The 9,679-nt window shown below is 36.0% G+C and overlaps 1 protein-coding gene across 1 annotated transcript; it reads right to left on the bottom strand.

Annotated features, from left to right (window-relative positions):
- Positions 1–336: 336 nt before the first annotated feature.
- On the bottom strand, positions 337–8,957 carry LOC122025359 (thioredoxin H1-like). Its single transcript, XM_042584164.1, has 3 exons — positions 8,795–8,957; positions 823–945; positions 337–730 (listed from the first exon to the last, which is right to left on the bottom strand). Exons 1-3 carry the CDS (start codon positions 8,879–8,881, stop codon positions 596–598), a joined length of 345 nt encoding a protein of 114 aa, XP_042440098.1. The 5' UTR covers positions 8,882–8,957; the 3' UTR covers positions 337–595.
- Positions 8,958–9,679: the final 722 nt, after the last annotated feature.

Here is a 9,679-nt window from a genome sequence, read left to right as displayed (position 1 = left end):
CGATGACCCTCCAACGCTCAAGTCAATCTTCGACGAAACAAGAAGAAGAACGTCGTTCTCCCTTGAACGTCGAGTATTTGAATGTTGTGTTGAAGTTGACAACGGATCAAAATCCTCCCCGATCGGGGAGTGTTCCGCCCAATCGACCGATGCCATCCAATCATTAATCATTTTGACTTTGACCTCCTTTGACTCTCACCATGACAACGGGATGGAACCCCTCATCATCACCGTATCAACGTAAAAGAGAAGCAAGTGCACATGAAAGCCATGAACAAGAAACACGGCGTAAGTGCGAACGAATGCACATGAACATTACGCAAAAGCTCCGTGATCTGTGAGGAAGGTCCATATCTAAACAAAGCCGCCAAACATGAAGGTCAAGTATTAACTGATGCACAACTGGAAGTTGAGATCAAGAACGTCAAGCATGACAATCAATGCTTTTAACATGACGAATCATAAAAGCATTTGCTAGGCGCTCGTAGAACTTTTATCCGAGACTTGAAATTAAGATCCAAGATCTCTGCAAATTGCTTATTGACAATGGGAAGGTTTTGAGAGAAGATGACTTGATCTTGCATTGATTAAACGCTCACTTAGACAGGAGAAGCTCAATCTTCTTTGGCAGCGCTACCTTATCTGCACCAACGATCTTGTCCACGATGGTTCCTTCCTTTAGGAAGACAAAGGTCGGCATTCCTTCTATAGCCCAGTCTCTTGCAACAGTCTGTAATTTCACCGTATTAGAAATTTAGCAGCAAAAGAAGAAGAAAAAAATTGAGACTAATATTAGACTTTTTCACAAGGGAAGCAACTTACCTGCAGTTCATCAACGTCAACCTTGAGGAAAACAACATTTGGAAACTTCTTGGCAAGTTCGGTAAAGAGTGGTGCAATCATTCGGCAAGGTCCACACCATGAGGCAGTGAAATCGACGACAACCTACAACAAAAAAAGTTTATCTTCTCAAACACAGTAAATACTAAATTTCAGATTTAGAATGCTTGATGTCATGGTACACAGATTATTTAACTGATATGGCATAAAGGAAAAAAAATGATTAATCAGGCTGGATAACATCGAGCCTGGGGTGACCGACTCGGCCCCACGAAAATTTTCCATCGGTTATCATGATAAATCAGGAAGTGCTCGCAGCGGGCAATCCAGGAGCCCAACATCCTTTAATTGCATACCCCATTTGAAGGAAAAATGCAAAAGATGGTAGTGAAGGAAGTGAGATAATATCATCTAAAAGGCAAGGAGACCAATGGATGGACATTACGTATGGTCAATTTCTCCTGAGAACTCAAACAACTGGTTGTGAAACTATGAGACTTTGTATTCGCAGTCCACAATGACAGAAAACACCAACTTCAGCAAATCATAATAAAACTGACTGGCTAAAGCTAATTTTTCATAGCTATAAATCCTAATGAATCATATAAAAAAACATTAATAAGAAAGAACAATTTGAAGTTGAATGTTAACCCATATACACTTCCGTACTGTTGTGTAAAGGAGGGGGAGGGCAATCCCTCTCAATCTCTAATGCGGAAAAAGAGGAAGAGAGAAATAGATCGCACGAAGCAACGAGACAAAGACGCACAAGAAAGAGCGAACACAAGGACGAAGAAGATGAAAGAAGAATTACTGTGGTTTGACGTCATACCTACTCCACAAAAAGGGCCCAAGTTTTATTAGAATTTTTTTTACACAATTGAATCATATGCAATAATTCTTATTATACAATAAATTTACAAGGGTCCCTATTAATAGTGTCTAAACCTCAGACCCGATAAAATCGTAACAGATTTCTATTTTGAAAAACCGTAATAAAATTCTATTATGAAAAATCATAACAGAAAAATCATAACATAATTATATTAAAGTATCTACAATAAAACTAAATGTTTCTTTAAATATTTGTAGTCCTCACGTCCATATCATTCATTAAATATCTCACTCCTTAAATATCTCAAACCCACAATCAAATATCCCTTTAACCAAATATTTACGAGTCTCATCTACCAAATATCTCACTCTCAAATATCTTAAATTCCACAATCCAATATCTCATCAACAAAATATGTATAGGTCCCACTGTTATTTTATTAATTTATATCTTATTTTATATTTAAATAAAATTAATTATACTTATCAATTTTTAATTTAATATATTTCATCAATATTTTTTAATTAATATTTATTTATATTTTGATAATTACTAAATTAAAAAAATCACAACAACAACTCAGCAGCTAGATTTTGTTTTTTTTTTTAATTAAAAGTCATATGCCCGATGATTTCTCAATGTCCTCATCACCTACGCTCAGAATGAGAGATATTTGAAATGAGAAGATATTTAGAGAAATATCCCCTCCAAATATCCTCCATTATGGATGCTCTTATAAAAAATCGTAACAAAATTTCGTTACAAAAAACCTTAATAGATTTTTGATGTCGCGCGCATTAGCCTTCATCTAAACATTAGTCACCCGTCAAAAATCTCTACCTTAACGAATATTCATCCTTTCGAAGAACACGAGTATCTGAACAAAACTCCACCTAGATCTCTGAATCTAGGCTTCCTTCCTCTAACATCTAGAGATATGGATCAAGTTCAAGAATGTTTAACCATCTCTATGGTCACTGGCTTTGTCAACATGTTTGCAGCATTATATGAAGTGTGAACCATCTCAAGTTGAATTTCTCCGGAAGCAATTAGCTCTCTGATCTTGTGAAACCTTACATCAATGTGCTTGGTTCTTGAATGATACATTTAATTCTTCTCTAAATAGATAGCATTCTACTATCGCATAACAACTTAACTCCACTAGAATTGACCAACCTTGTAAGTCATAAAGTTTCCTTCGCTACTTCAGCTGCTGCCATGTACTCCAACTCCGTAGTAGACAATGCAACAATAAATTGTATCATAGATTTCCAATAGATAGATTCTCCTGCCACAGTGAACACGTATTCTATATAGACCTTTTGCTATCTAAATCTCCTACATAGTCTGCATCTACGTATCCAGCAACTGAAAGATCTTCTGGTTGTTCTACATAATGTCATAATCTAATCAGTTGTATTTCTTAAGTATCTAGCAATCCACTTCACTGCATCTCAATATATTCGACCAGGATTTGAAAGAAATTTACTCGCCATACTAACTGTTTGCGTCAAATTTGGTCTTGTGCAAACCATGACATAAATCAGATAACCAACTATACTAGCATAAGGAACCTTTGACATCTCGTCATCTGTCTTTAGACACTGTGTACTAGATAACTTGAAGTGATGCGGCAGGAGTGTGCTCACCGACTTTGCATTCTTCATGTTAAACCTATCTAGCACCTTCTCCACATAATTATATTGAGACAGTCATAATCTCCCTGTAGCTGTGAATCTCCATCCCAAGAATCTTCATGGACTCTCCCAAATTTTTCATATCAAATTTCTTGCTTAGTAACCTCTTTAATTTGTCGACCTCTTTCATCTTCTTCGCAACAATGAGCATGTCATCTACGTATAGTAGTAAGAAAACTGGTGATTCATTTTCAAGGCTCTTCACATATATATGCATCAATTATACTCACATCTTTTATATATGTTTTGAATCATATATGAATCAAAACGTTTGCACCATTGCCTAAGAGATTATTTTAATCCAAAGAGCGATTCATCAACTTACAAATCAATCGCTCTTGTCCGGACTAACTAAATACCTCAGGTTGTGACATAAAAAAATTTGCTCCTCTAAATTTCCATAAAAAATGTCATCTTCACATTCATTTGCTCCAGTTGCAAATTATAATATGTCACCAAAGCAACACGACTCATTGACATATGTCTTACTACTGGAGAGAATTTCTCCATAGTCAATCCTCTTTCTCTATGAATATCCTTTTGCTATCAACCGAGCCTTGAACTTCACTTCTTCTTCCTCTGATATTGCTTCTTTTTTTTCTTGAATATCCACTTGCACCCTATAGCTTTCTTTCCATGAGAAGTTCCACTAGATCCCATGTTTGATACTTATGCAATGACTCCATCTCCTCTGTCATAGCACTCGTCCACTTATCCTTCTTAGAACTATGTACCGCCTCCTAAAAAGATGTAGGGGCTCCGCTACTAGTATTAAGCACATAAAATACCAAGTTTTCGAATCCGTATATGGTGGGTGGCTTTACGACTCGTCTCGTTCTGTACTTCTGCCACCAGCTATAATACAATGCTCTGTGTGCTCTGAGCTAGAATCATCAGAGTCATAAGTCTCTAGCTCCACTTGCACAATATTTTTCTCCATATTGTTGTGTTTCCTTTCCTTCTGCCTAAGTACGTTGTAGCATAACCTTTTTGTCAAACACCACATCTCTGATAAACACCACCATATTTTTCTTATGATCCCAAAGCTTGAAGCATTTAACTCCTTTCTGATACCCCAAAAAATATACTGTTTTGACTTCCAGTTTTGATCTTTCCTCATTAGATATATGCATTAGGCAAGACATCTAAAAACTCGAAGATGAGAGTAATCTATTAGATTTCCTGTCCATACTTTCTCTGATACTTTGCCTTCTAATGTTTCTCTTGGGCTCTATTAATGAGATAACATGTTATGTTAACTGCTTTCGTCCAAAAATTCTTTACTAGCCTTGCACTCAGCTTGAGACATCTTGTCTTCTCAATGATTGTTCTGTTCAACCTTTCCGTCACCCCATCCTGTTGAGGTGTTCTGTGAACAGAGAAATGCCTCATTATCTCATGATGTTCATAAAATTCCTGAAACTTTGAATCTGTGTACTCAAACCAATTGTTTAACCTAAGTCATTTGATCTTTCTTTTAGTCTAGTTCTCAACTTCAATTTTTCATAGTTTAAACTTTATAAAAATTTCTGACTTGCGACACATAAAGTATATCCAAACTCTTCGTGAGTAATCATCAGTAAAACTCACAAAATACAAGTGTCCTCCATGTGATGCTACACTGGCTGTCCAGAGATCCGTATGTACGTAGTCCAGAATCCCCTCTGTCTTATTTGTTGTCATCTTAAATTGCACTTTACTCTATTTCCCAAGAATACAGAATTTGCAGAATTCAAGCTTACACGTCTTCACACCCTTCAACAAATCTCTTTTGTGAAGTTCTAGCATCCCACGTTCACCCATATGCCCTAGCCTCATATGCCACGAGACAGTACCGTCTGATTCAGACTCCACTGAGGCAATTCCACCTACAACTGTAGTCCCTATCAACTTATAAATGTTTCCTGCTAGCTTTTATCCTTTTATTACCGTCAAACCTCCCTTGTTGACTTTTATCACCTCACTTACTTTTGTAACTACAACCAATACCATCTAGTATGTCTAGTGAGATCAACTTCTTCCTTAGCTATAGTATATATCTGACATCAGATAGGGTTTTGATCACACCATTAAACATGTTGACTCTGACGTTCCTTAGGCCAATAACTCTGCATGACACATTATTTCCCATCAACAATAAACCAGAATTCACTGTCCTGTCAAACCACTCCTTGTTTGGAGTCATGTGATATGAACATGCAGAGTCTAAAATCCATGCATCCGTCAGTTGCTCCGAACTCGACATAACTGAAAGCATATCTCCATCACCGCTCTCTGAATTTTCTTCAACTTTGTTTGCAGACTTTGTCAAACTACCATTGTTCTCTACACCATGTTTCTTTATCTCTAGACAATCTCTCTTTATATGACCTTTACCTCCACACTTATAGCATGTGATCACCTTCTTCCTTCTCGGCTTAGAACAAGCCTTGTTGTCGTTACCAGATCCATGTCGAAATTTGCTCCTACTACGCTCTTGGTTGTTATTTACCACAAGTCCTTCTCCTTGAAAAACTTCATCGCTTGTTTTCTTTGTTTGATGAAAACCTAGTAACGCACGTGTAATCTCCACCAATTTAAGAGTTTCCTTACCCCACATCAAAGTAGCAACCAAATTCTTATACATAAAAGATGAAGGTAGAGAATTCAACAACATTAACATCTTGTCTTCATTTTGATCTTCACATCAGCTTGCTTTAGATCGCTCATAATCTGGTTGAATATGTTGATGTGCTGGCTCAGATCGATTCATTCTGTCATCTTCAGCCCGAATAATTTTTGCTTAAGATACAGCTTATTTGTCAATGACTTTGACATGTACCAACTTTTCAACTTTTGCCAAACTACCACCATTCTTCCCAATCCGATCTATCCATGCTTTCCGATTTCCTTTCTCCTAGCACTTTCACCATATCTTGTTGCACCAACAAGTTTTGACCCTTCTCTGCCATAATTCAAAGTTCCCAGTTTCATCAAACTTCACCATATCAAACTTCGCAGAAGTCGTCCCCGACATGTTGAAGAAATTCGCCAAAACCTCGCTTTCATACCAATTGTTGCATAAAGGAGGTGGGAGGCAACACCTCTCAACCTCTAACACGGAAGAAGAGAAAGAGAGAAAGAGATCGCGCGGAGCAATGAGACAAAGACGCATAAGAAAGAGCAAACACGAGAAAGAAGAAGATGAAGAAGAGAAAGAAGAAAAGTAGTTATTGTGGTTCGACAGCGTGCCTACTCCACATAAATTATCGAAACTTTATTAAAATTCTCTCTACACAATTGAATCATATTCAATGATTCTCATTATCCCTATAAATAGTACCTAAAACCTAGACCTGGTACAATCGTAATAGATTTCTATTATGAAAAACCACAATAAAATTCTGTTATGAAAAATCATAATTCTGTTATAAAAAATCATAATAGATTTTTCTTCCATGACATCCCTCACATTAACTTTCATCCAGATATGAGTCATCCGTCAACACGTACAATTGTTATGCACACACTTTCAGTCTCACACAGTTGTATTAAGTTTAGGTGGTTCTTCTATTTCTCTCCCTGCAATCCTTGAAGCTTTGGTACCCATTGATTGAATATGTCTAACTAAGATCTAATTGTTGTCTGTGCACTTGTTTATATAATCCTGATCTATTTTCCAAATTTTTATCATCTATTTAAACCTGTGTTTTCTTTTTTGTCCCTGTAAATTCAAGCATTCATCTTAACATTATGTTGGCTAGGTCAATCTTTTGTATGTACTGTTTCTAATTGACCAACATCAACTGATACTATAGTTGCCTGACATAAACTGGTACTAAAAATCCTTTAACCTAAAGAGTATAAGAAATATTGCATAGAACGTCATAATCTCCTCTATTTTAGCTAAAGCCCTGATATCTCCAATTCTTCAATGCTACCTCAATATTTAAACCTATTACCTGCATAATTTCCTATCAAACTAAATTGTTGGATCATTTGTTATTGTCATCGAAACTATATTATATATACATATAAATATAACAAACAATTGCACACAAGAAATTATTCATGGCTTTTCTAATATAGTGATCATATACAAAATTTTAACCTGGATAAAGATATGATGTGTTCTTGTATTGGTTAACAGCAAAGGTAAAACACCTTCAATACTGAGATTATCTCATAAAAGCAAGATAATCATAAAGAAAGTGATTAAATTGGAAACATTGGACACACATTAAGAAGGAAAAAAAAAGCTAAAACATAGATGCCAATATATCAACACATCAATAACAAAAGAATGGACTGACATATATAGTTGCTACAAATGATTTGCAATCCATACCCCACAATGAAATATGATTCAAATGTCAATACATGTCACCCTACAAAAGAAATCTAATGATTCAGTGCAATTTGGTATGACTCATTTAGAGAGAAAAAAAACTGTTCTCTTGAGGGTATCAGCCAGATTAATTTGCCATGGAAGCTGTTGCCAATTTCATTATTTAAACCTCACATTCACCTATCCAAAATATAAGTCTTTGAGGATTCTCATCACTATCTTTTTTTAAAAAAGAAAATCTCTATTGAATGATTAGTGAAGAGGTCAGGGAGGGTAGAGCCTCACAAGTAGTTGACAGCTTAGGTGAATAAAAATGTTCTTGTCAAGACAGAATTCACAGTGGGGGTGGAGTTCTTGACTTATTGTCGGCCTCTTGAGTTTCATATTTTGTTGCTATATAAATATATAGTAATATGTACTTAAGTTCTAGTATAAATGTGATGGCAATATGGTTGCAATTTTAAATGAATTAAACTAGACAACAGTTTGTAACCTTTGACGATGTGTAAATGAAAGCACGTTCTTTTATAAATTTAGAATCCGCATCTTTCACTAACTATGTTATGCTATTAAGTAAGATATTACATTAAAGATGTAATTTTTTTTTCTAATATAGTAATTATTTCTAATATATTTTAGATTTTTCCCAATCAAACCGACGAATCATGTTTCAAAAGTTCCTAAACGATTCATGATAAAATATTGGTTTAACAACTTTATTGCGGCAATAAATTATTTGGGCCACGAAATTAAGGTTTGAGCTAAGCACATAAAAAATCTTACCTGCGAGAAACCTGCCGTATACCTATATTTTAGTCCTACTTTTTAAGTGCGCATACCATTTGCAACACGGGGGAACATACACTAAAGAAGTAAACATTCTTAACACAAAAATATCAGGTTAAAGAAGAAAATGAAACAAAAACCAATAACTGAGCTTTCAGGCAAATATAATCAGCAGTCGCCTAGGTAACATAAAGAAGCCGTAACAGAACCGGCAATCCCAAGATCAAGTAATAGCCAATTAGATCAAAGACGGGAGAGAGGAACGGAGGAAAACAAATGAGATCCGAGACGAAGGAAGCAGTTTATTACCAGCTTCTTGGACGCATTAGACGCCTCGAGCTGCCTGGTCCATTCCTCCACGCTGTGGCAGGCGATCACCGTTCCCTCTTCCGCCATCGCCCTCCCAAATCTTCTTCGTCGATGAAAACGAGGTCGAAGAATCGAAACGGCCTAGGTTTCCCCACGACGCTCCAGGCCTGCCATTTAAAGGCATTGTGGGCCGAAATTACGGAAATGCCACCTTTGTGGATCACGTCCTTATCCTTTACCTACTTCATGTCACGTGCAATGCATGTGTTCAGCTGAAATTGAGTCCGAGCATGTCATGCTAGCCCTATGAATTTATAAATATGAAAATGATAAAAATAAAATAATAATAATAATTTAAAAAACTTTTAAGAAAATATCAAAAACAAAAACAGGATACTATCAAGAAACACTTTAAATTATTATTTTCCTCAAGATTGAGATCATAAATGTTACCTAGTAGATAGAGGCGCACGAGGATCACTTCACCTTTTGCTAAGTAGATGTTCACGTGTCACATGCAAAATTTCCTTCTTTCGCTATACCATTGCGCCTTTGTTCTTCAAATAAGAAACTGCGGTTTACAATTTCTCTGATCATAAGTGTATTGCAAACAAAACTGTATCATAGACTAATGCAAGATCGAACATAAGCTTGGTTATGAATGAAGAAGCATCTCAAACCTACTCCATGATAAACTGAAGTCCTTGCATTCTTTGATGGTGGATTTTCCTGAATTATCGCACTAAGATGAAGAAGCAGAAGTATACCAAAATCATCAGAAACAATTATATTAGCAATGAAAACACACCATTTCTTTTCTTGTTAGCAATTTTTGGGTCTTCAGACACAAGATAGTTGCTAGAATTATTATTGTTGTTTTCTTTA

Source organism: Zingiber officinale, chromosome 9B, assembly GCF_018446385.1.
Source record: "Zingiber officinale cultivar Zhangliang chromosome 9B, Zo_v1.1, whole genome shotgun sequence".
Classification (NCBI taxonomy): Eukaryota; Viridiplantae; Streptophyta; class Magnoliopsida; order Zingiberales; family Zingiberaceae; genus Zingiber; species Zingiber officinale.
The sequence above is the reverse complement of the archived record's forward strand: the minus strand, read 5'-3'. Positions and strand labels throughout refer to the sequence as shown.